The following is a 25,554-nucleotide window of genomic DNA, read 5'->3' as shown; positions in this document are numbered from 1 at the left end:
GGTCTGCTATCTGTTCCAGAGTCCCGACTGAAAACTAAAGGGGACAGAGCGTTTGCTGTCAGGGCCCCGAGGCTCTGGAACAGCCTGCCCGAGGAAATCAGGTCGGCTGAGTCAGTGAACTCTTTTAAGTCCCTTCTTAAAACATACTTTTATAGGAGAGCCTTTCCCGATCTTATTTGACTTTATTTTATCCCTTTTATTTTATTCTATTTTACTTATTTTATATTTATCTTAAACGTGTATTTTAGTCTTTTCAATGTTTTCTTGCTTTTATCTTGTATTGTTTTTGTATTATTGTTTTTGGGGTATTATTGTCTTTACACTTGTTAAAGCACTTTGTAACTTGTTTTTGAAAAGTGCTCTACAAATAAAGATTATTATAAAAAACAACACCAAGAGGTCCCGACCAAGCCTCCATATGTGACGAGTTGGGAGTCGCATCTAAACTTTGCTTTGAGTCCAAAGAAACTTTAATATTTGGTCTCGTCTTGAAATTTAAGACACAAGTTCAATACTTTTCGCAAATCAAAACAGACCTAAAATTAAAAGCAGTTTGGTTCTTTTAATCTTAGAAAAAGTGTTGGAGTTTGAGAAAGTGGAGACAAACATGGGAGAGAAAATGATGGTTAATATGTGCATGAGTTGTCATTCTGTTGAATGGTTGAACTCCAAAGTTGAATATTGTTGTTTAACTATAAGCTGAAACTAAAACGATGTAAGTAAAGTTTTCTGTTCCTTCAGAGGGGAGCGGTTGTGTGTTTCAGCTTCTTGCATCAATATTTGCCGACCTCTCCGTCTGCCTCATCTGCTGGGGTCGACAAAACAAACGCGCTGATCCAACCTGTTTTGGCATATTGACATTGAGGACGCTGTGACGGCAGCCATGTCACCAACAAGACACAAACCGGTGGGTAGAGTGTCGGTTTGGAGGCGGGGTTAAAGGTCAAACCGTGCGGATGAAGGTGCTCAGTGAAGCGTCACACGGAGAGACAACACAGAGGAAAGTTTCCACAACAGAAAGTACCCTTCAATCTGTTTGTTTACGTTCAGTGTAAACAAACAACATGCTCTCCTTTTTGTTATCATGAACAGATATATATTTATTTTTATATCTTATGTTTTTTTGTCACATTTATGGGGTAATCATTAGCTTAAATCATTCCAGTTACAGTTTGGTTGCTTAATCTTTTATATTATTATTGATCATTGCTCTTGTTTTTGAATATCTGATGAAACCAAAAACATGTTCTACTTTGTTTTTATAAGTATTTTAAAAACATTTTTAAAACAATCAACATCCAGTTGATTATGTCGCATCAGGGACAACAAGACGATTTGGTAAAAAGCTGAATAATAATTACATTATTAAGAATTACAACTTTTATGGGCTGTTTTGGAGCTAATTACTTCAAACATATTAATATCTAAATGTTCTCAAATGTGACTTGGATGTTGATAATTAAGCTTGATATTTTTGTTTAAGTTTGGTGGGTGTTGCAGAGAGCTGTCAATCCACACAGAAACTCCGTGGCGGCTTGACATGAGCGCCACGCTGAGGTCGAAGCCTGCAGGCTGAATACTGACACTCAGTAAAGGTCAGGACATTCGATGGGCACACACGTGTCCTCTGGAGGTTTTGTGACCTTTCAGCTCGTCGATGTCGACCACCTGCAATTACTGAACAAGGTTTTTAAGAAAGAGGCTGAAAACATATTGAGATATATTGCAATTTATTACCTTTTTCCAACTACCAGTTATGTCCCTAAAGTCAAACTTTGTCAACATCTGTTTATCTAAAAAGATACATTTCTCTGTTTGTTCATATCACTTTTTAGTGATGTTTAAGTTTTCTAGTGGACTAAAAAAGCAATAGATTTTATTTTTCTAGTACCAAAAAGTTAAAACTCCCATCTGCAATTTATATAATAAAATATCGATACTTGGCGTCTGTGTATCGATACAGTATTGCCATGGCAAATATCACGATGCTATGCTGTATCGATTTTTTCCCCCACCCCTACTTTCAACCAGGAGGCCGGTGTTCATTTCCATGTCAACACCGAATGTTTTTATTCAAGTTACTAAGTTATGTAAGTTGCTTAAGTTATGTAAATAACATGACTTAACTGACTTAAGTTAAGTTACGTAAGTTTTAACCCAAACTATGATGTTTTCTTAAACCTAATCTAGTACTTTTGGTGCCTAAAAGTAACCAAATTGAGACTTTTCACAACGTTAACATAGTGCCATTTCAAAATAGCGATGGTTTGCAACGTTAACTAGTACTTTTATTTTGAAAGTCTAACTTGTTGTTGCATCTTTATTGTTGCTAACTTGACCGCAGAGCTCTAAACATCACAAGAAAACTATTAGATTTCTACAACCAAATATGGATTTACACTGAGATCAGGTGGATTCCTGAAAGCGAGACATTCGTATAAAACATTAAGATTTCTGATTGGTGTTTTTTTTGATGTTGTAAAATGTTTGTAACACTAAATTGTAGTTGTAAGCAGATATAAGTGTTTATTAATGTATTTGTCAACAAATGTCCTTGTAGCTTCATACAACTACATTATAGTATGTTACTAAAGGTTTACATACTACTTTTAAAACTAAATAGAGCGAGATAAAGTACATATGTATGTGTGACTTTGTCTTAAATCAAAGCTGTGTCTGTGTTTGAGCAGCCTGCAGGGACTCAAAGCTCAGATTTGGGTTACAGTGATGGGAGGTGGAGGTTGTGTGTGGGGGGGTGTTTCCTGCTTCCTAAAAGCCCCCCTGCCTGTTAACACTGGCCATTAGCTCTCTGTTTAAACCTTTTTGACAGCTTACACTGCGCTCTGCTCGGCCGTCTAGACGTTTCTGTGTCACTCACTGGCGATAGGCTGAACGTGAGCACAACAAGTTTTTTACTTTTATTCTTTGCTAAACTTCAAATTTGTCTGATTTCCTTGTTTCGACTTTATTCATGTTTTATTGTCTGTAAAACAGTTCTTGTGATTGTAAAGCGCTACCACAAATAAAGTCCATGTTCATTTATCATTGTTGCTGTTGTTTTCTATCGCTGAGAAGGATTTGTTTTACCTTTTATGCAGGAAGCAGAGCAAAGGAAGTGCAGGGGTATCTGTTTGTTGGGGTAGAGGTAATGCACAGTGACAGCCCGACGGGTGGAGACGGGGTGTGTGCACAGAGAGCGAGAGATGAGCGTTTCCTACTGCAGCTCTGCATGTGGACAAATACAAGGACTTTTTTTTTTTTTATAGGAACAGATTTGGACAGAAAAATCAATCTGTGAGAAATCGATCAGAGCGTCAGCTGTTTAAAGTGAGTTCCCAGGCAGAAAAGGGGTTATGCTCTTCTATACATCAGATATAAAATGAACAGATTATTGTGATTTAAATATATCAGAATCTTCTTCTTGTTAGGATGTCCCTTTAAATCAGACAGATTCAATTATTTTACAAGAAAAACTTGACCTGAGTATAGCTGTTTGGTACGTTATGTCCATTGCTGGGCTGGTGAAAAGCATTCTGGGAAATGCAGGCAAATAAGACAAAGTCAGCATTTCAGAAAATGCCAAAATACCTGCTTGATTATACCTAACATCTGATTCATGACTTAAAATTTTAATTTTAAACTTTAATAATACATTTAAAAAAGTCTTGCTTCAATCTGCTGCGTAAAAAACATAATTTAAAAAGCTGCAGGTTTGAAAACCCAGTTTTAAGTGTCATATCGAGAGTCTGAAAGCAGGTCAGGAGCTCCATGTTTTCCATCAGGGATAAGGTCTGAGTGGTTATAGATGGTCGTTAAATATTTCATATCTTTTCTACGCAGCAGGAGCGACGCACAGCCACAGGGAGACCTGAAGGAGGTGTTAAATACTGAACACAGAGGACGCTTTAACTCGGTCAATAGTGCGGATTCAAATATGATACAGTATAAACTTAAATTAAAACATGCTGACAAACATTCGACCTCCACGATGAAAGTGACAGAAAACAAATCTTGTCTGGATAACACATTAAATAACCTGTGTTTACTTTACACCGACTTTCTCCAACCTTAACCGAGTAGTTTCAGTTACGGAAAGATAATGACAAACAACATATTTCTTCAGCAATTCAAATAGGAAATCAAACAAAATGGGGATTTAGTCTGATTTTGAGACAAAAACATTCATCTTTGGTTGGATTATTTTTTCCACTGAGGAGATTTTACCAAAAATTATGTTGTGTTATTGCTTAATTCTGACATTTCTATGTATTGTTGACTGTACTTTAAAATATTACTGTTCTGCTGTTGCTGTATCTATTTAACTTCCCAATAAAGCACGTTGCGTGTACGTGTAAAGAAATGTACTGCAGTGTAAAAATAAAAATGCCTCGCCAATGGTATTGAGAGGGGGACTAAAACTTTAGCTTAATCACTGAATCTCAGACTCCAACTGAAACCAAATGTAACTTATCTTTTTGTCATTTTTAAAATAAATACCGGATTAATTTACTAATATTTAACCTTTACCTTAAAGGAGGTAAAGCCCAGTAGAGACTTGATCAAGACGGCAGAATAAAAAGGATGCAGACAAAACATTACATTAACATTGTCACAGCAGAATACAAACCAATAGGTGTCAGTACAGTCCAAGAAGTGTGCTGCATCAGCTCGTCTTTAAAACCACTTCACACTGCAAACATAACAGGAAGAGAGCAGAACATGGTGGAAGTGATTTAGTCAAACATCCTTTAAGATCTAAATGTTCAGTCTGTTTTGGCTTTGAGTACAGTTTCACTGTATGAATAAATACAAAGGAGACACTTCGAGTCGTCTTCCTTGTGGTTTTGTTGGATCAGGTCGTGAATTATCTCATTGACTAAGTCAACAACAACGCCTTTGCTCTTGGCTGCTTCTTTGTCGGCCTCCGTGAGGTTTGAGCTCTCCCGGCGGGCCTGCAGCAGTGGGCTGTGTGGCGCGGCGGCCCGCAGGAAGCTAAAGTGGGACACACAACATCTTGCTTGGATGATTGATCACGTCACAAGCGGGCAAAGTTAACCGGCTGAAGACTGCGGGAGAAGAAAAACTCTCATAAATGATTCGGGGCGGGCCATTAAAGATGTAGACCGAGCACCAGACAGCGTTCTGCACTCGGGAGATGAAGCCTTTATCTGCAGCTTTGTGGCCTTTTCTTTAAATATCTTTATTTTTAATTAGAAGATTCACTTTTGATTAAATTTGAATATTAAAGTGGGTTTTTAGGTCTTCCTCAGGATAAAGTGTGTGGTTTAAACACCTTCACAGTTTTATAATATTCTGAATGAATTTTGATCCCCAGCTGAAGGGGATGAATTTGAGGTAGATATCAAGAACTGGAAAAAACAAAATGGATGCTCTTTTTCTCTCAGCCCACAAGCACAAGGGATGTTTGACACGTTGATGGTTTTTTTTATTGCATTGAGATTGAAATGTGTTTTTTAATGGGAGACATCTGATGCTTTATCTCTGCTGACGGCCAGTAACAGCCGTTTTAGTCTCTGGTATCAGTGTGTGTTTGTTTGCTTTTGGCCGGGGCGCAACTTCACACATCTGCTGGTGCAAAAAGCGTAAAAACGGAGGTGTGGAAATGGACATTACTGGTGTTTGTGTTGTGTGTGGCGGTTCAGTGACAGCAGCTAAAAGCATCCTCAGGTTGCTGGTGGCGTGCATCACTTCAGTTTTTAAAATCTCTGAGGTCCCCTGATGCAGCTCAGGGTGGATTTTACCTTTTTGGTTATTCTTCTGGACGTGTTTATTTATTTTTTCATTCTTGTTGCTGTTTGATTATCGCTGTAATAATGTTTCTATTTGTGACTTGATCTAAATATTTGTTTTGCTCATTTTGTCTCTTTTTAATCACTAGCTTTGATAAGTGATATGTAAATACACATAATTATTGACATTATTTATACATTATACATCTGTTATTGACAATTCTTTAAAAAACTACGGATATCTGTATTAGATATTTCAATATATATTGATATTAATATCTGTCTCTGAAATCCAGTGTCAGGCGAGCTGTAATTATCTATTACTTTTCTCAAAAAATATGTTTTGTCAATTTGGTCCAAGGTTACAACAATTTTATGTGTGTATTAGTCAAATTACTATGATATCAATTTTAGGGGAACGAGCCACATTAACTTATCAGCTGTTGTTGACCTCTTCCTCCTTTATGGAGTTAAACACATATTAGCTGCATCAATTGTTGCCACTTCATAACCGCTAAAGATTGTTTTTATTATTTTCTTACCTAACCTCAGAGTTCAAACCCAGAAGTCTGGCTGGCTACTCTGTACACTGCCTGAAACTGGGAGAACAGGTGATGGTTGAGGCGGGGAACTACAGTGGACAGGTGAGGAATATCAGGCTCTGAAAAGACAGGAGACGTTCGTACAGTCAGACAGTGTTAACCAGTCTCAAAGAAAAGAGGAGGCGATTCAGTGTGATTGCACAAAATCCTTTATTTCCGGGATCCAAGAGCACATTTCAACACATGGCTCAAAGACAAACTGCATTTTAAAAAAAAAATTTTTTAGTTTTACGTACAGCTACAACCTTCAGTGATAAAAGTAGCAAAATAAAGTCTGTGTGCCTTTTTAAAAAAAACGAACCACAAAAAATCAGCTTACAGAGAGTTTGGTTCCAAAGTTGAGGCTGACTCCAACTCTGACGAAATGGCTGATAAAACACATTGGAAATATAAAACAGTCACTTTTTAGTGTTACCTGGTGGACAAAGTGGCCTTTAAGATGCTAAAAGATCAGGAAAAGAGTTTAAATTTGTATGTAAAACTGAGCTGGCCTAGGTTTCCGTTATGGCACCGTTTCGTTTTAAGCTAAAGTGACAAACTATCCTCAAACATGACATAAAGATAAAACACGCGACTCTCAGGAACAATATTCATACAACACGGAGTCATGAAATGCTTTTTTTTCTACAAGACTACTTTCAGTGCTGGAGAAAGAGTTTGTAAGAGTAGTGATTTTAAAGTCGTGCTTGCAACCACATCGTTAATAAAACACAGTTATATACTTTCTTTTTCTTAAGCGCCTTAGTAAATGATTGTCATTTCGTAAATGTTTTTTCTTCATACAGCATTTGATCTCACAACTGGTTTAAATAATCAGTAATAATAGAAAGATCAGACGCAAATCTGTAAATGCATTTCGTCGCTGTGACTAACGCTACTGATATTCACTTTAAAGCACCTTTTTGTAGTGGAATAAAAAGCTTCATGTTTTAAAATGCCTTTTGCAGTTTACACAAGACATTCAACTATGGAGCGACTGCAGACACACGTGTGTTCACGTGTTCCTCATTTGGTTTTTGAGTCAGTGCTAAATGCTAAATGCTGTCCAGTCTGTTGTCTGTCTGTCTTTTAAAGTAAAAAAGAGTGATTCTGCATTCATGTCATATCAGAAAAAATGAGGAAAAACAAACTACAGCACATATATACTTATTATATATAACCTTTTATAAACGCGAACCTATAATTAAGATTTTTATTATATTTCCACTTCAGACATCAACATTAGATTTTCTGTGACACACTAAGTCAAAAAGCCATTCGAAATCAAAGCTCTTGATTTTTGTTTTCATCTCTGTTGCATGTCATACCATTAAAAACAAACCACCACACATGTTTTTTTAACAATATCCTTAAAAATTATTTCCAGTAAGACGCTGCTGCGTCTGTTATTTACAGGTGATCTGACATGACTGAATGCAGCATTAGCTTTCATTTTCTGAGTCCAGGTTATAATTCAAGAGGAAATCAGGTATCGTTATAATGTTCAGCCTTCACAAGCTAAGAGGAAGTCTGGTTAGCAGCCGTATTGAAGTCTGAGTGTGTACAGTATCGTCTCTCACAGTGTAGGACAAGTAGGATACTTTCAAACTCTGCATGTACTGGCTTTAATAGAAGTAGAAATGCTTCATTTGCACAGCCCTGTAAGGAAAGTATGGCACCTCCTCTCCATTGTAATTGAGAAGAAAACGTTGCCATTAAGAAAGGATAAATTTTAACTCTCGCTTGGCTGGGCTAACATGATTTGGTTTGAGTCTCCAACTAATACTATTGATCAAGGAGCAGTTTGGAAGTTCACACTTTCTCTACGTTAGATCATTTTCCACACAAACTTTGAAATTAATCTTCTGCTCTCTACATTTCATGGAATCACCACTTTGCGATCACAGGAAAACAAAACTTGAAGAACACTTAACGTGCACTTCCTAGTCAGCCTTCAGTTGTAATCTATTATTTACAATTAGGTCCTTAATGGATTACTGCGTGCAAGTAAGAGCACTCAGTGTTTCCCACACAGCACGATTGCAAGATAAAGCAAGCGGGAGTCTGACTGGCCAAAGGCCGCCGAGACAAGGCATTAAAGGGAGATTTTCACACTATCTCCAGTCCAGGAAACAAAAATGCTTTGTTGGGTTTGATTTCAGTGGACAAATCAGATCCTTCCTGATTGTGTCTGTAATATACATGTAAGTGCACAACACTTGTAAACCTTGAACAGGCTAAGATGCAGCATTAGGATGAACGGCAGCAATAAATAAAAACATTTGTTCTTCTTTTCTGAGTTTAACCTTAAACCGATTGTTTCAATCTCCTCTCAACATCGTTAACGATAAGAATTAAATGCTGTATTGTTGACATGTAAAGCACAACGAACGAAACGACATCTACTGAGCCTACAGCTCATCTACATCTAGGTGACAAACGAACACTGACGTTTAAATAATCTGTTGGTGTGTCTTCTAAGAAACGTTCCCCCTGACAAACCATTCACAGATTACCAACAGTCAGGCTGAGTGATTTGCACGGCGATGAAAAGCAGCTTGCTGTTACACTCACGTCACATTTCTCTTAAGTTCGAGAGTGTTATTTCCACACGCACGGCTTTGAATGTTCTTAGTTAAAATACTTTAGATTATAGAGCAAATAATTTCCTTTATTTTATAACTGTAGACCATTTTTCAAAGCATCAGTTTTTAAGGTAGTATAGAAATTTTACGTCACTCCCCTTCCGCCCAACGGGACCTTATTACATAAAAATATGTATAGAACTCAACGGCAAGAGATAACAATTTTATTTTATTTGAATTGTGCCCTGAATTACACACATGATGTTTGTCAATTTAAAAGATAAGCGTGTATGTCAAGAAAGTCACAGTAAAGTAGAATTTAGCTTTGTGTGAAACCGATCAATGAACTACATCTCTCGTCTCACACAATAGACGTCACCAACATGTTAGCGCTGTAATGCTAAGCTAATGTTTGTAACTTAGCTATTTCAACTGATGTGTTTAATCCAGCTTGTCCTTTTATGACATCATCTACACATGGAAGCTCTTTGACGTTAGCTTCATCCATTCAGAGAAACAGTTATGATGTCACACGCGCAGCTTTTGGGTTTGTGGTCTTTGCAAATATGCATTTTCAATGTCTTATACTTTCTTTACTTTCAAAGTTTTGACTGAAATTGACAAACATCACGTGTGTAATTCAGGGCACAATTCAAACGGGATAAAAACATTTGTTGGGGAGGGACTTCGGCTCTCTATTCCATATATTTCTGGAACCCATTGGTTTAGAAATAGAAATAAAAGTTCAAAATCAAATCAATCAGTCAAAATAAGTTAGGGTTAAATATTTTGTAGTGATCCAGCAAAAAAGGAACTTTTAGTCGCCAGTTATTTCAGTATCAGAGCGGGACAATACAGATAAAGAACAGACTCTTTGACCTCACCTTGGTGCCAGTTCACTAAAGTCACCAGCCTTTGCTGAGTGTCTTCTTCTTCTCTTCTTTTCAGGACTTTAACGGTGTATATACAGATCAGAAAATGGTGAGTTTTGCCACCGGACAAATCTTATCCAAACATGAAAATGAAACTTGAGTGAGAGCACGACAACATAGGAATATATTATGATACGAAATATGACAGGTAAAAAACCCTTTTTTTTTGTTTTCTTGATTTGTCTTTCCTTTTCATGCTTATCTTTAGGTTACTTGTGCAACCCGGTTCTCTGAGTAGCACAGGCGTGATGTCTGACCTGATAGAAAGTCCTCATAATAATATAAAAAAAATATGTGTTCATATTGAATAGAGAAGTTTATCATCTTTCTTTTTTCCTTCTGTACCTTCTCTTCTCTCCCAGCCTCCTCTGATACTCGGCCATCATCCTTTCAGAGGAAAAATCCAGATTTCTGGGGGTCTTGCAGGGCGGAAAGTCCGTCTGTGCAGGAGACAGGGATGTCGCCCGCTGCCACTCCATTCCCATTGGGCATCAGACACGTCCTGATGTACGCTGCATTGGTAGCACCGAGGAGGCATCCGTTCTCCAGCTGAAAAGCAAAGTAGTCACATTTTAAGGACTACACTGGTGTGATCTTATTTATTTATTTATTTAAGGACAGGCCGGGGGATCAACCCGCTCCACCTCCTGAGTCACAGGCGCCCCTGTCTGTGCAGTCTCTCATCTACATATGTTGTTTCAAAAGGTCTGCGGGTGATATTTAAGATTAGCCTAGCATGCTTTTACCTTACCCTGGATAGCGTTAGTCATTCAAAGTGTTTATGTGTAATTAGTCATGTTTACAGTGTCTTTCTCTTCTTGCACAGTCACTGACTCAAAGACCTCTCGGGTTCTGCCTCAGTCTTGTATCTTGCTAGCGAAGCTTTTAGTATCTTGACTGCTACTGGTTTTATTTTTGTGCATTACCACATCTCAGATCTATTATACATTATTTTTATATTTATGTAAATATAAATCCTCTCCCCCGTAATATGTTTGCGCAACACAAATCCTGAGTAATGTAAATAACTGCCATATTGTTGTTTTTCTTTTACACATAATTCTGTAATTTCTTAGATAACTTGCATCTGTTTTTATTCCATATTAATATACTTTTAAATATATTTATGTCAACTGTATGTTTATGTCTAGCACTTAATCGCTATAGCAAATTCCTTGTATGTGTAAAATACTAGCAATGAAGTTATTTCTGATTCTGATTTAATTACACTGTTTTAACACTTTGTTTGGTGTGTGAATTGTTTTTGTACCCTGGTCATGAAACACAGACACAAAATGTTCAGCTTTTTTAAAAGTTACATAGTTTATAGACACAAACGATTGAATATTAACGTTGCTACTCATGATAAACACATCTGACAGTTGAGTATTCATTCAAATAAATACACTTTCATCATTATATGTAATTGTCTCTTTACGATCAGCCTTGGGACATACTTCCCTCGTGCTGCACTGCACTTTTATGCAGATGACAGTATATTTTCTTTCACATAAGGACAGTAAATTAAATTACAGTCTTGCTTTTATCTGAGCTGAAGATAGTCTGGGTGCCTCGCCTGCCTCCCCCTCCACCCTGCTTTCACAGCATTAGGTAATGATGACAGTGAAATTGTAGGTCAGCACCGCTCATGCTTGACTGACCAGCCTGCCAGTATTTTTCTTTCAGCGACAGTCACTGACCCTGAAGAATAACAGTGGAGGCTGAATGGGGCGGTGATGAATGGATGCCCGTCGGGGTCGGGCCATCTCTGGGGCCAAGTCCCATCCCAACCTTATTCTATTCATTATTGTACTCTTTCTTACTACTGCCTCTTTGCCTTTCTTTCCTCTCGCCGGCCCATACTCTCATATTTGTTTTTCACTCCTCACGCTTGACAAAACAGAACGCTGTTGAACAATAACACTGGAAAATAGACTGATGCGAGTCCGATGATGTTGACGACGGGTGCAGGAAAAAATAAGGTCCTTCTGATTTCTTTAATTGGACTAATCATATTCTTGACTTCTTGAAAGTCTCATATGTCATAAATATGCTACATGGATGGCTTCCTATAGTTTTTAGTTGACAACTTATTAATTTTTCTTTCAAATGTAAACAATTTTTGTACTTTAACTTCAGTGCCACACCTGACAAGTACGGTTCATTAAATAATGATACAGTAACAGATATCACGATCGACTAGGGCGCTACTATAGTGAAACAAATCCTAACAAAGCAAAAGTGAGATATAAACTAAAGCAGACTTGTATAACTTTCAACTACATGAGTTTAAACTGGTTATGAAATAGTCTCACTTTAATACTGATGCCTCTATATGACCTACATAACAAGACCATCAGCGAGAAGACTGGCTGTTTCTATGTAGGTTTTAGATTTAGATACATTTTTCGCAGTAAGTAGTTGGACAGTTAAAAGGAAGCAGGAAAAAGTGCCGTCTTTCTTTCAGTCACTTGCAGACCAAATGCAGGTTAAGATCTTTTCAATGCGAGGCTGTGATAAACACTACCGCTTTCGTCCAGAGGTTCTGCCTGAATCAGCACAAAAAAAAAAGTTGCTTTTAACTTTATTGTGTTGGGTTTTTATCTTGCTTGTTAAACCGACAGGATGACTGGTCCTAACAATGCAGACTTGTTTTTCTTGGGCAGGAGAGTGAACCAGAGGTGCTCCTGAGATGTTTCTGGTTGAAATCCTGCTTCAAGCTTTCAAATTTGGCCGTGTTGATTGGCGAGGTCTCCTTACCTCGTTTTGTTTTACGATGGGAATTTCTCTAGACCTCCAGCTACGTGCCTCTTTGTCCTCTGATTAGCGTTGTTAGGATGACATTCCCCAGCCCTCGCTGCTCTGTCATTACTGGAAAAAGGTTTGCTGGACATAAAAAAGATGAATTCCTGCTTCCCCTAACATTAAACAGTCTAATTAACCACCCCAAATAATGTTATTAGGATCTGAGTTTATGCTGAGTTCCAACCGTGCATCAAGATTCCCACAATTACTTTTGTACAATGGCTTATATAGCAGATGCTAATAAAATGTTAATTTTAAAGTATCATCACATTTTAGTAGGGCAGCAATTTTCACTAATGATTTGTCTATAAATTTTCTTCTCCACAAAATAATTAAAATAATTTTGACAAAAAAATCTGATCAATTGCTTATCAAAATAGGAGAATGCAATCTTTTCATGTTTTGTCGACATTTTAAACGAACTGAATCTTCAATTAAACCTTTATCATGTCTGTTGTATTGAAGTTCTGTCTCAATGATTATCTGGTATCTGTTGAAAAAGGTTTGGCTGAACAACAGTCCAAATTAAACAAAGTAAGTGTTTTTAAAGTAGAAGTAAAGGTTATTTTATGGCTGTTTGATTCTGTACTGCCCAGAGTAAAAACACACAGTAATTTACCTTAACAGTAAGCACTGCAAAAACATCCAGCACAAATAAAACAAACATTACTTATATAGGCTGCGATATAATCTAGTGGACTCTATTCTCAGACTGCACCGCTCTGACCCATCTCTCCCTTGTCTTATTTACAGGGCACGTCTTGTCACATCATCACAGTTTACACTGAGCTTGGCCCTGGGCCGCTGTGTGCTGACTCGGAATAAAATCCATTTCTATGACAGAGAAAGAGAACAGTGCAGGGTTGAAGTGGATTCTGCAGCCCCTCGGTTTGTTGATGCTCGCTGATATTTGAGGGCAACACAGACTTCAGGCCTCGTCGATGGGCTTGAATCAAGAGTCTGGCTCCCAGACCAAACAGTTTTGAGGAGAGCTGGCAGCTTTGGTCGTTTTGAGAAGGAAAAAGAGACAGAACAGAGCTGACACAAGACAGAAGGTCTTTGTGGGATTCACTATCAGGATGACTGCTGAGGGAAGGGAAATCATCACTCAGCTTCTTGTTGACATGCAGCATGAGCCATGTCATATAAATAGGAAATTACCGTCCAACCCTTGTGTAGGGTTTAGTTAAATCTGCTGCAGGATAATGAAGCCTGCACAAATCACTGTCGCCCTGGATGTAACTGTATGACATCAAGATTTAACAAATACATGCTCTGATGAAAGAAGGATGAGCACCGAATCTCAGTAAGTCACTTAAAGCCCCTGAATATTTTACTCAACCAGCTTTGTACTCAGCGCTCTTTTCACTGGTTTCATGTCTCGTACTTATAAGTGTAACTCAAATTTGCCAATATTTGAATCTACAACAATTGTTATTATCTTTGCTTGTGTTGTCTAACCTGATCAAACCACCCTGACACAGACCTGATATTTAAATTACTTTTAGAATTCAATACTTAATAAATACTTTCAGTTTTCAGTGCTTTAATGTTTTTAGTAATACTAACAATTAAACGCAAATAGGAACACAGATACTGTCCTAACACACAGTGTTTGGTCTGACTGATGTTGAAAAACCCTCCCTGGAAAGCATCTGTACTACTGGGGGAAATCAATTATTACATTATGTTCAACCATCTAAATAGAAATACTTACTGGGTTTCTTTATTCCATAACTTTATGAATGAAACTTCAGTCTAGGTAGAATTAAAATGACTTAAAATACATATTCTTGTTCACCAATCACCTCACCTTGAATTTGTAGTTGCAGGGCTCAACGTTAAACTGTTTTGCAACTGGCCCCACCGGTCCAGTGGGTTTGAAACTTACTGGCCCCAAGACAATTTTTACTGTCCCTCCTTCCAAAAGTGTTTAATCGTTTATTAAATACATCCTGGATATAAAAAAACTAAACAAAAATGTAATCACTGTTAAAATTATAAAAAATACAAATGTTAACAAAACAATTTACTTTTAAAACAAAACATAGTAACAGACTCAAACATGACGTGCTCTCCTGCTGACAGCCATTTATGAAAAATGTACACAGAGCAGCGGACAGGAGTCGCCTCTATCCTGATGAACAGGTTGCCATGGTAGCAACCTGTTTTTACAAGGTAGTCCCGTCCAAAAGCATACGCTGCATTATCGTCTATTTTCCCCTAAATAGGACCATAATATACTAAATGAACATCATGCTGTGTTGGAGACTTGAAACTAGCGACTGAGACTATAAACTCATTTAAAAGTGTTTACTGAGGTAATAAATCAGCTGAGAAGTAGCAACATTTTACCATTATTTCTAATGGGACTCGCCCCCTGCTGGCCGTTAGACAGAAAGCAGCTCTAAGTTCCGTCTGCACGGTTTCACTTTCGACCCAGAGGTTGCCGCATGATTGAGATTAGAGAAATAACATTTGACAACCTCTCGTCACGTAACTACAACTCTGGATGGGACATCGGTGCGCACCAAGAGCTGCAAAACAACCGCAGGATGGTGAGTTTAATTTTCTTTTTTTTTTTAAATACTAATGTTTTGAGTGCTAGTACAACTGTCCTGACGTTACGTTTTACTGGCCCCGGGCCATCGGGCCGCCGTTATTGTCGAGCCATGAGTTGTAATGATTATTATGATTATCAGCTTAAGTAAAGAATCAATTCCTGTTTCATCATGTAACCTCCATCTCCCTGGTTTCTTACCTTGCTGCGAGTGGAGTCCTGCGTGGTGGTGCTGAACATGCCATAGGCCTCTATCGACGGCAGGCTGTGCTGTTGCTGGGACAAACCCAGTAACTGCTCTAATTCCAGTGTAGAGCTGTGGCTGGGACAAGATGGTGGAACCTGAGTCTGCTGCAACATCTGCTGCTGCTGCTGCTGGTTCTTCTGGTGACCCTGCAGCTGGTAGGGCTGCGTGGTGGCCACCAACCTCTGGTAGTGACAAGCGTCCGGTGTGGTCACGCCATTCACTACTGTGCCACCTGCATGAGGCGTGTTGGTGATATTGTAACCTGTGCGGCTGACGTCCACGTTTGGTGGAAAGGCTGCGTGTCCGTTTGGAATGTAAGATTCGTTCGTTGTCACTCCGGGCTGACTCTGGAAGCCAGGCAGCAAAGCGCTCTGGATGTTTATCTGCTCATGGGAATGAAGCTGGACCGTGTGCTGGTCCTGCTGAAGCTGCCACTGTTGACTCGATTCAAGAAGTGAGTTAAGGTGTTTATGTTCACCGTTCTGCTGTGTGGCTTTGAGCACAGGATGTGGGTGGTGATGGGTGTGGTTGTTGGGGTGATGGGGGTTCTGTGTCGTAACCACCCAATGACTGTTAGGAATCCCAGTTAATATCTTGGTGTCCGCTGTTTCCGGCTGGGACTGAATCTGTCCTGTTTGAGCTTTCACCAGCTCACCTGCACTGATGTGCTGCTGCATCTGTTGCGACAGCTGGATGATGGGAAGAGCTGGAGGGACAGCGGGTGTGAGGCATGCCTGCGACTGCTGGGCGACACTTTGGGTTGAGTTTGGTGGATTAGTTGAAGATCCGAGTCCACCTCTCTCTCCTTGTTCCTCCCCCTCTGTGCCAGTTTCCAGCGAGTCGTGGATGAAGGAGAGGATTTCGTTGTTGGTGAGAATGTCGCTCAGTGTTGGGATGTGGTTGGGGTCCAGCTCCACCTGGATCATCCTCTCATCCAGCAGCAGGAGCTCCAGGTCTTCAGCGTTCAAGCCCAGGTTCTCCAGGGCGCTAAAGAGCTCGCTATTGGAGCAGGTTTCATCTTCGTCCAGGGACAGAGAGTCCAAAGTGGCCAGCAGTGGGTCATAACTGGATGTTCTGCTATTACATCTCCCCGTCTCACTGTTAGATATGATCTGCCAGCTGTCGCCATTTAACAAGCCACCAAAACCACTGCTGTCACCTTGCTGCTCGCTGAAAAGGCCACTGTGGTAGGACATCTTCGGCTCCGTGTCCGGCTGGCAGACGTACACAGACTCATCCTGGCTCATCACCGCTCCCAGCAGAGAATTTGGGTGCAGGTCATCTGAAGAGCTCTTGTCCAGTTTGCCCTTCTTGGACTTGCTGCCTTTCGCTTTGCCCTGGAAGGAATCAGGGAAGCCGTGCAGCGGATAACCGGTCTGGTAGAGCATCGCCTCTCCGGTGGCGAAGGTGAAGGGAAGGTGCATTGATCGCTTCCTCAGGTGTTCCCCTCCTTCCTCATCCCTGTGGAAATACGTGTTACAGAGATGAAATTAACAAACAAATGAGCTCAAAAATCAAGCATGAATCGTCGTCTACTCACACCAACGGCCTCTGGGTGGCGATGATGTAGTCTGGCTTTCCGTTCTTGTAGACGAGCCTGGCGTTAGCCTGGACCCACTTCCACCTGTTTTCCTTGGTGAGCAGCCTGAAGACGGTGAGGCCGCTCTCGCCCGTCTTCATCACTGGAATCACATCAGACAAGACATCGGAGGCTCCGTGTCATTGCTGTTTACGCTCTGTACGCCCCGCAGAGTGCACACACTCACGCTGCATTTGCTCAGCCTGGCGTGCTGCTGTGATGGAGGCTACATGCAGTGGTTCACTTTGGTTACATGAACAAGCTGTACGCAGCCGAACACACAAACACAGACCATGACATGCTTCTACGCTCAGTGTTTGTCTGTAGCTGTGTGTAATTGTGGTGCAGGTCATGTTTCTGTGCAGTCTAGTCTCTAAACAAGTCTCAGGTGCTTCTTCATGGAAAGAGTTGCACAGTTGGGGAACAACATACTGGCAATTTGTTACCTCAAGTTAATATGTGTTGATGATATCTGTTTTAGTGTCCAAAGATGGGCTACATGGTTTATCACAGACTTTAAAATTTGATCAATTCTACAAAGTGTGCATGATTCACAATCTGGATCTAGATCAGAATGGACCAGCCAGAAAACACCCAGCATGATTGGTGTTATTAGTTATTGTAGAATTAGTATTTTTTCATGTCAAACTGGGGTCTATTAGAGAGGCTGTACTACCTTTTTAAGAAGAAAGATTAAAACTCTTAATACTTGCAGTTTGTTATGTAAGAAAAAGATGCACAGATCTGATAAATCTGAATCATGTTTCCCATGTAGCTCCCCGAAACTGTCTTGGGATCTGTAATTTCACGGGCATCGCTGCGTATTTTTAGCAGTAAAAGCCACGAGCTGCTGACCTTTAGAATGAACTGCAATATTTATGCCTGTGGACAAACTCTTATTTTTGTCCTGAAGGCGAAGTAAACAGTGTAGCTGGGAGATTCTGTGACCTACAGTAAAACGTTTTAGCAGAACCAAAACAGACAAATGATGAGTAGCGGGTTTTCTGATCTGTGCTGTGATTTAGTTTTACTTTCCTCATAATCTAAATGTCTGTATCCCCCAACAGGGCCAATCATCTCTACTGACCCCACATAAACCCCAGCTTGACTTGAATTAAATACTGTATAGGATTTATTCTTATTATTGAATATATGAGAGAATCTGCACAAGTAATTAGGGCTGCGCGATTAATCTAATAGCAATCGCGATGTCGTCAAGTGCGATTACATAACCGCAAAAAGTGTGCGATTTAAGCAGAAAAGGTGTGCTTTGTGTGTGAAACTCTCCTCTCAGTTCGCACTGCAGTCTGCTCATTATCTCGCCCACACCGGGCTCTCGCATGTGCCCCTAAAACAGATAAGTATGAACCACAAAAAGTAATTTATGGGCAGCGAGCGAGTAACATTAAAGACAACAACCTTCCATAACCCCCCTCCCCGCCTATCGTTCAAAACATATCCAGACTCGCCACTGGAGCACCGAGAGACATGCCGGCGGGCTGGTCGCGCTACGACAGTTACAGTAACGTTACGTCTCGTCGCCAGCTAAAGCGTTAAGACAGAAGAAAACAGGGATCAAATAAAGAAGGTTTGGCTTCGGATTAGAAACAGTTTGACGTGCTATAGCAAATCGTTAAATGTTGAACAATATGATTATTGACAAGTTAATAAGAGAATTAAAGGATTAAATAAATAAGAACAACCCACAGAAATGAAATAGCTGTAACTGGATTTAATATTCAACTGGTGGGAAAACAGTATTCTATTATATGAAATATAATATAGTAATATAGATATTAACTTTATACTCTTTATTTAATTTTATAATGTTAAACTAATACACTAATTTACATTAGTTCCTCCTCCAGGTTGTGGACAGAGCCTCTGCAGTGGCCAGGGGTAGATTTAGATCCAGGATGCCAGTGTGCCAATATTTGCTCCTTTTATCTGCCTCCTCCTGAGAGCAACATGCACCCCTTGTTCTGTTTTCTATCTGTTTTACAAAAGTTATTGTTATAAATATTGTTTTTTGTTTAACTTTGTTCGAGTTGAGAAAAACACATTTCAAAATGTCAGTATTTTGTGCATTTTCCTTGACAGTCAAGTAGACTCAGTACCGTTTGTTCAATTTTAATTGAATCGCAAATCACAATATTGTCCACAATTATCGCAATATGACTTTTTCTCCAAACAGTGCAGCCCTACATGTAATGTATATTAAATATATTTAAAATGGCATCATGTGTCATTATTATGTGGATTCAGTTTGTGTATATATGTGGAAACCTGTCTTTCCATCTGTGCGTGCATTACAGTGTGCGACATGTATCTCTGTGTTGTGTGTTTCTAAATGCATATGCACGTATTTCCATTTCTTTATGCATGACTACATGCATACACAGTGTGTCTTTGTGTGTGTGAGAGCGCGTCTGGTAGCAGTGTGTTGAGGGCGCCATGATTACGACTAACTGGGTCATCCGGTACATGAGATAAGTAGGACATTTGACTCTCGCTCTGAGATTTTCACACAGACAGTGTTTGTTTGTTTGTTTGTTTGCTGCATGTGTTACAAATGCTATGCTGAGCCAGACGTGGGACGGGGGTCAATACACTTTCACTCTCATGCAAAAATCTCATTTTTTTTAATTTATATTTGTGATGTTATATTAGTGATAGAAAGACAATAAATCAGATAAATATAATTAACATCACTCGCAGTTCCCTGTTTCCTAAAATAGACTTTTCAGTGACGTTAAGATGTTTGGTGAGTTGACCTTTTTCATCTGAGCATGTGATTTGGACGTGGCCAGCAGTAATTCAAAAAGTGTAAGTTGGATTTCAAAGTTTTGATAAGGGAAGATGATTACTAGCCTACCACAACAATATGCTCTACACACCCTAAATAGCAAACAGCTGCACATAAACAAAAATATTTACAAAATATATACATCAAGAAAAGAAAATACATCTAAGGCAGCACATTCTGGTGATTTGCACCAGCTTCTCTAACGATGAAGTCAACTGCGATGTACACCGTACAGACCGTGAACAGCTGTGACTTACTTCGGACATGATTTTCGGCGCAGTGCAGCATGTCGGCAGCGTGAATGAACTGGTAACCCGAACCACGAACTCTCAGCTCTGCCTCGGTGTAGCCCAGAACAATTTTACCCCTACAAATCCATAAGATTTCAAACTTAACCACACACAGGCTGTGTTAAATAAACAAATATACATTTTGAATAAAACCCCAACATGAGTGTGATAGTGTGAGTACGTACTTTGCGTCACAGGCCATGGGTGTGAAGTCAAGCTTGTGTTTGGTCCTGAAAATCATGTTCCTCGTCCTGATTTCAAGGATGGCTGGAGGCTGGAGGGGTGTGGCGATGGCGAACAGGGCGAGCTGAGGCGGCGTGCTCCCCTCGCTGTCGTACTGATGACGGCTCTGCCCGTGGAGGAACTTGAGTCGACCCTGGATATTCAACGCCTGAGAGAAGAGAAAAGAGAAAGCTGTAAATGTTTCCTTTCCCCAGCTTCCTCCATCTTTCCTCTCTGAGTGTGCTGTTTCTTTTCTCCCTGTCGAGCACCATCAGTTTTATTTATCCTGCTGAGTAGTGTAGAGAGCAACACCACTTCAGTACACTGTAAACACACTAGTTCCACTGGTGTCTCTTACCGACTGACTGACTGTCACACGACTCACTGTCCACTATTTACAAACAGAATTGAAGTGACAGGGACTGTGTTTACAGGTTAGTTTAGAAGAAAGCGTGCCTCTTTGTAGACAAATCCCAGGTCTCATACTGTTAAAAAAATGTTGTTTACAGTAATATCTGCCTCAAGTTGTGTGAACATTCCTTTTGCTGCCCAGTATTCATGTTAAAGTTTTTTTTTTGACCGATCATTAGGCCCTGCTGTGGGGATCAGGCTGTGCCGCCATAAGTCAACTCGGCCCCACGACAGGTGACACCATTGTCTTGCCCTGAGCTAACGCACCGTTAAGCTGCCTTTAACTCCTACTCTCACCCAAACAAAGAGCAGATACTCTTAGATTGTATCTGCTCAGGTTAAACCACCGTAGCCGGCCTATTAGCATGATAGGTGGTATCATGTTAATGTCTACTGGCCCAGTCAGTAGTCCACTAGACTGTTTATTCTGAAGATGAAACTTACATACTATCATCTGGTTGCTGCTGTTTACATTCAACCCATGCAAATTCATAAATGCACTGTGGAATGTTGGGGTGTAAGTTATACTTCTGTATATCTGTATATAAATTTAATTTTATATGTTACCATATTTTAATATAGATACACTTAATTATATGTTGCGTGTGTAGCACGAAGTAACAACAAATTTGTTTCGATATGCAGCCTTGTGCTGTATAATGACAAATAAACTACCTTGTTCCTTGTACCTTGTATTTATCTAGCTCCACTGTTTACCAACATTACAAATCGCCTTTAAAACAGTTTAAAACCCAAACAATTTGGAGAACGTACTGACTTTGCTTTCCTTTAGAGAATTTAGAAGTTTTCTGTGGTCGTATGGAGCTGGCAGCTAGCTGCACGTTGATCATTTGTTTTCACTCGGTTTCATTACTCTGCCCTTCTTATCTAAATGTGTCTAACAGTGGAAATCCTTTTAAGAATATAACAGAAACCGTGAGGTAACCTGCACAGAGAACATTTACTTACAGAGACAGAGTGAACTGAAACTGACCTGAAAGTCAGTTTTTGGATCAACAACCAAACAGCAGCCAACAGGGAGGTTTTACAACCCAACATGAAAACACTTTCTCCTGTCTGCTGTCCTTCTCTGTGGCATCTCGTGTGAGGACCCCCGTCTCCTCTGTTAGCTCTGGTTAATTGACCTTGATGGGTTTAAGGGCCTGCAGCCGTGATGTCAGAAATCTAGCCCTGAATAGCAGGAGGGATTATGAAAAACAAAGCCATTGCAAGCAGTAGACAGAAGCAGAAACCTGGCTTACTGCTCACGCAAACGCACTGGGAGGGATGAAAGGTTCGAACCCTTTCATGAGCCCTGCTGGAGTGTCCTTAAGAAAAAAGGTGAATCCCTAACAGATCCAGAACTTCAGCAAAAAATAAGCAACCTTAGCCATAGTAGTAACTTACTAACAAAGAGGTCCCTGCCCTCAACCACATTAATATACGATAATAATTTAGCACAGAATAAAATCCAAAAAATGTTTTCAGTAAAGGATTATTTTATCTCAAAAGCCCTGGAAACCTATTTTCTCTATTAGCTATATTATTTTTTCTCTCTTCTCTTGTTACTGGTTGGAAACATGTGATGTCACATGAACCAATCAGGATTCAGCAATAACTGATGACAGCCTGTGGATTGTTTGATCAATCAAATCTGATCAATCCACACCAATACAGTCCCGTTGAAGCAGATTAGCTGATGTTTTGAGTATTTGACTCTCAATACATGATACATTTTAACCTCTGATGTTATAGAAGAATACTTTTTAAGCTACATTTTCACTTTAGTGAAGTTTCAAGTTTCCACTCTTTGATTTTCACATCGGAACAAGATGAACTGAAACAACATGTCTGCAATACATGTTTACATTTATAGCTGACGTTTTTATCCAAAGCGACTTACAATTGCTATACATGTCAGAGGTCGCACGCCTCTGGAGTAACTAGGGGTTAAGTGTCACGCCATTTTGGTGATATGGGGGTGCTCAACAACTATTTTTAAAACTACCAGTTTTCTCCCAATAAGTTAATATACAGCCTGTTACAATATACATTTCAATGTTTAATGCTGTAAATAAACATGTAAAAAGAAAAAAACTTTTAATAAATGTTTTTAAAGTGCGTGAATAAATCCAAAATTGTAACCCTAACCCTGGGGCGTCAGTGCACGTGTGTAGGCGTAGCGAGTATGTAGTGGAGGAAGAGGAACACTTGCTAAAAAGCAGAGCCCCAGCTTCAATGGTGTTGTGCCGAGTTGCCCGCACCTCGTGGGACTTTCGGATAATTTATCACAGTTAATGAACCACACAAAGAATATTTTATTGTTTTAAACAGCCGGCTACATGAAATAGACATGCGTGCAGTTGTTGGCAGCACGGCATTCACGCAAAACTCTGCACAAGACCTGTGAATGGCAGGCGAGAGTGAGAGAGATACAAAATGGTCAACAATGCCTCAATTTAGCTTCGGCTCGCAATCACAAAAACACACATGGTTCGACCGTCAGTCGAGTATAGGCAGGACTTGACGATTTTGATTCGACTATGTAAATCCTTAGTCGGGGACAGCCCTAAAAATGTCAGAAATTATTACATATTTGTGAAAGACCAATTAATTGGGCCAATACCTTTAATTCATGAGGATTCACGAGGATTCACATGGATATTAGATTGTACTCTGCATGGAGTAAGGGGATTATACATGGCTTCTTAGCTTTGATAACGGCACTATATATCTGCCATCGGGCCCCCGCTCTCTAAATATCGGCCATTGAAAAACCCATTCCGACCACTATAAAAAATAGCCACCAAACATCCCAGATCCCAGCAAAATGTCAATGTTAAAATGTCTTGTTTTGTCTTTTCAGCAAGAGATTAAGAGAGAATCTATAGTGAAACAAGAAGCAAATGTTCACCTGATAAAATATGATTTTTAGTTGATGCCCTCATCATTTCAGCACTAATCTGTTATAGATCAATGGGTATTGGTGCTTTGCTCACGGAGGGCCCTGTCTAACCCGGTTTTCCCAGCAGGTTTTAGGGATTTGCACGGCCACTGAACCGTAGAGTGTTTTTCTCCTTCAGCAGCTGACTGTCTTAGTGGAAGTAGCAGTGGCCGGACTGGAGCTACCAACCCTGACTAAGCAAGTTTCCCCTTCTGCTCTCGTCTCCTCTCGGTGGTGGGAGGATTAAGGCCATTTTCCCCACGGCCCCGAGGCACTCTTAAGATGGATTACAGGAGTACATGGTGGCTCTTTATCCCTGAGGGACTTTGAGGTGGCACGCTACACAGCCAGCAGCACCAACAGGCCTCAAAACACTACGAGCCTCAGATGTGGATTATTTTACCGATTTATTTGAGCGGTCCACTAATAATGTCTCAATACTGCTAAAACAGGTTCATCTTAGCTTCTGTGGTTTAATGTGATTAAAGTACATCTGAAATTATTCTGTTTATCTATTGTGTGTGTGTGTGTGTGTGTGTGTGTTGATCTGTGTGGTGAGCTGCAGGGATAAATAAAGTTGTATTGAATATAAATTTGAGTCTCACCAGGAAGCCGGAAGAATTGTCCAACAAACAGCGGAAGCGGCAGACAAAACCTCGCTCCAGGAAGGAGGAGTTTTCAGGTGGAAGCTGGTCCGGGTTGTAGCTCACCAGGCGGGAGGAGGTCGACGACACAGACTCCCCGTCTAAGGACATTAAATATCATGTTATTATTATTTTATTATCATTTATATAAAACCTATGGGTGTGAAATCTCAGCTGACTAAAACAAACTGTACATCACATGACAACTCGACCTGTTTGTGTGTTTCGTGTGAACTGTTGACCCCTACCTAATGTAAAATGACCGGTGTGTGTGTGTGCTGTATGTACAGTAGGTGTGCTTAAGCTGCCATGTTGTGTTTCTGTGTGTGTACATTTAGACCAAATCTCAGGAGGCTTTAGTTAAAGGTCACCTCTTCTCGCCTCTGCTCTGACCTCAGCTTAGATTCAGAAGGGCACCAAGAACAGACCAGCAAGCTTTTAATCTGTACACAGAACAGTATATTGGATCTGGTATTTCATTACATTTCTGGATGATTATTATGTCTTTATTATACTCGCCCTGACTTGCTGTAGTGTGATGTTGGTGTTGATCATGTGACAGTTATGAGTTTGGCCATGTCCGATGTTATATTAAATTGCATGTTGTTTTATTTCTTCTGCTTTCCTCTTGTAAAAAAAAAAAAATGGTAGCATAGTGTGTATCTTCAGTTGACAGACCTGTTGAGGGATCCGTCGGGGGTCCGAGACCAGCAGGAGGGTTGAGGGCCCAGTGCAGGTTGCTCCTGAACTCCTGCTGGTCTTCAGTGTGGATCAGCTCAAACACACTGTGGTGCATCACGTCGGTCTGACAGGAAAACACGGTTTAATTTAGAATCATTCTTTTTTATATTTTTAGTTTTAGTACGATGAATCGAGATGAACAAAAGTTACACTGAATAAATAATTTAACCTTTTTAGGCTGAATATGAGACTGCGGGAGTTGAGGTGGATGTTTTGTTGAAGCAGTTACTGTCAGCAGGTACCCTAAGGGGTGCGTTTGATTCCGTTTGCCTTGAAGTGGAGCCAAAAGAAATCAAGTGTCGCTGAACATTTGATTAAAATAGCTGAAACAAAGCCAAAGAACCGCTGTGACCCTGATTTCTGTCGTTCAGACCCAGCATGACCTGGCTCAGGACCAGAGTGGAACCAAAGGTTGCCAAAAAGCAACTCTGACAGGCAGAAGTGTTACGTGAAATAC

The 25,554-nt window shown here is 40.0% G+C and overlaps 2 protein-coding genes across 3 annotated transcripts in view; both read right to left on the bottom strand.

Moving 5' to 3' along the window:
* The window catches only part of mfsd6a (major facilitator superfamily domain containing 6a), a 44,074-nt gene extending 33,856 nt beyond the window's left edge, over window positions 1-10,218 (bottom strand). Inside the window, exons 1-4 of the mRNA XM_046052393.1 lie at window positions 10,194-10,218; window positions 6,293-6,411; window positions 4,628-4,690; window positions 3,088-3,225 (exon numbers count right to left, since the gene is read on the bottom strand). The gene's annotated coding sequence lies outside the window, so the exon portion shown is untranslated. The remainder of the gene's footprint in view (window positions 1-3,087; window positions 3,226-4,627; window positions 4,691-6,292; window positions 6,412-10,193) is intronic.
* ahr1b (aryl hydrocarbon receptor 1b) overlaps window positions 6,484-25,554 on the bottom strand; it is a 33,150-nt gene continuing 14,079 nt past the window's right edge. The window contains exons 5-12 of one of the 2 annotated variants that reach the window (XM_046052372.1): window positions 25,035-25,161; window positions 24,318-24,457; window positions 20,321-20,526; window positions 20,103-20,212; window positions 17,001-17,142; window positions 15,415-16,921; window positions 10,194-10,397; window positions 6,484-10,105 (exon numbers count right to left, since the gene is read on the bottom strand). In XM_046052372.1, coding sequence (XP_045908328.1) covers window positions 10,239-10,397; window positions 15,415-16,921; window positions 17,001-17,142; window positions 20,103-20,212; window positions 20,321-20,526; window positions 24,318-24,457; window positions 25,035-25,161 — 2,391 coding nt within the window. In that variant the 3' untranslated portion in view covers window positions 6,484-10,105; window positions 10,194-10,238. Of the gene's footprint in view, window positions 10,106-10,193; window positions 10,398-12,615; window positions 12,720-15,414; window positions 16,922-17,000; window positions 17,143-20,102; window positions 20,213-20,320; window positions 20,527-24,317; window positions 24,458-25,034; window positions 25,162-25,554 lie in introns of those variants that run through there. The other variant, XM_046052380.1, reaches the window with a different exon arrangement.

The sequence above is a fragment of the Micropterus dolomieu genome, linkage group LG01 (genome assembly GCF_021292245.1).
Source record: "Micropterus dolomieu isolate WLL.071019.BEF.003 ecotype Adirondacks linkage group LG01, ASM2129224v1, whole genome shotgun sequence".
Classification (NCBI taxonomy): domain Eukaryota; kingdom Metazoa; phylum Chordata; class Actinopteri; order Centrarchiformes; family Centrarchidae; genus Micropterus; species Micropterus dolomieu.
Note: the sequence above shows the minus strand (reverse complement) of the source record. Positions and strands in the feature narration are given on the sequence as shown.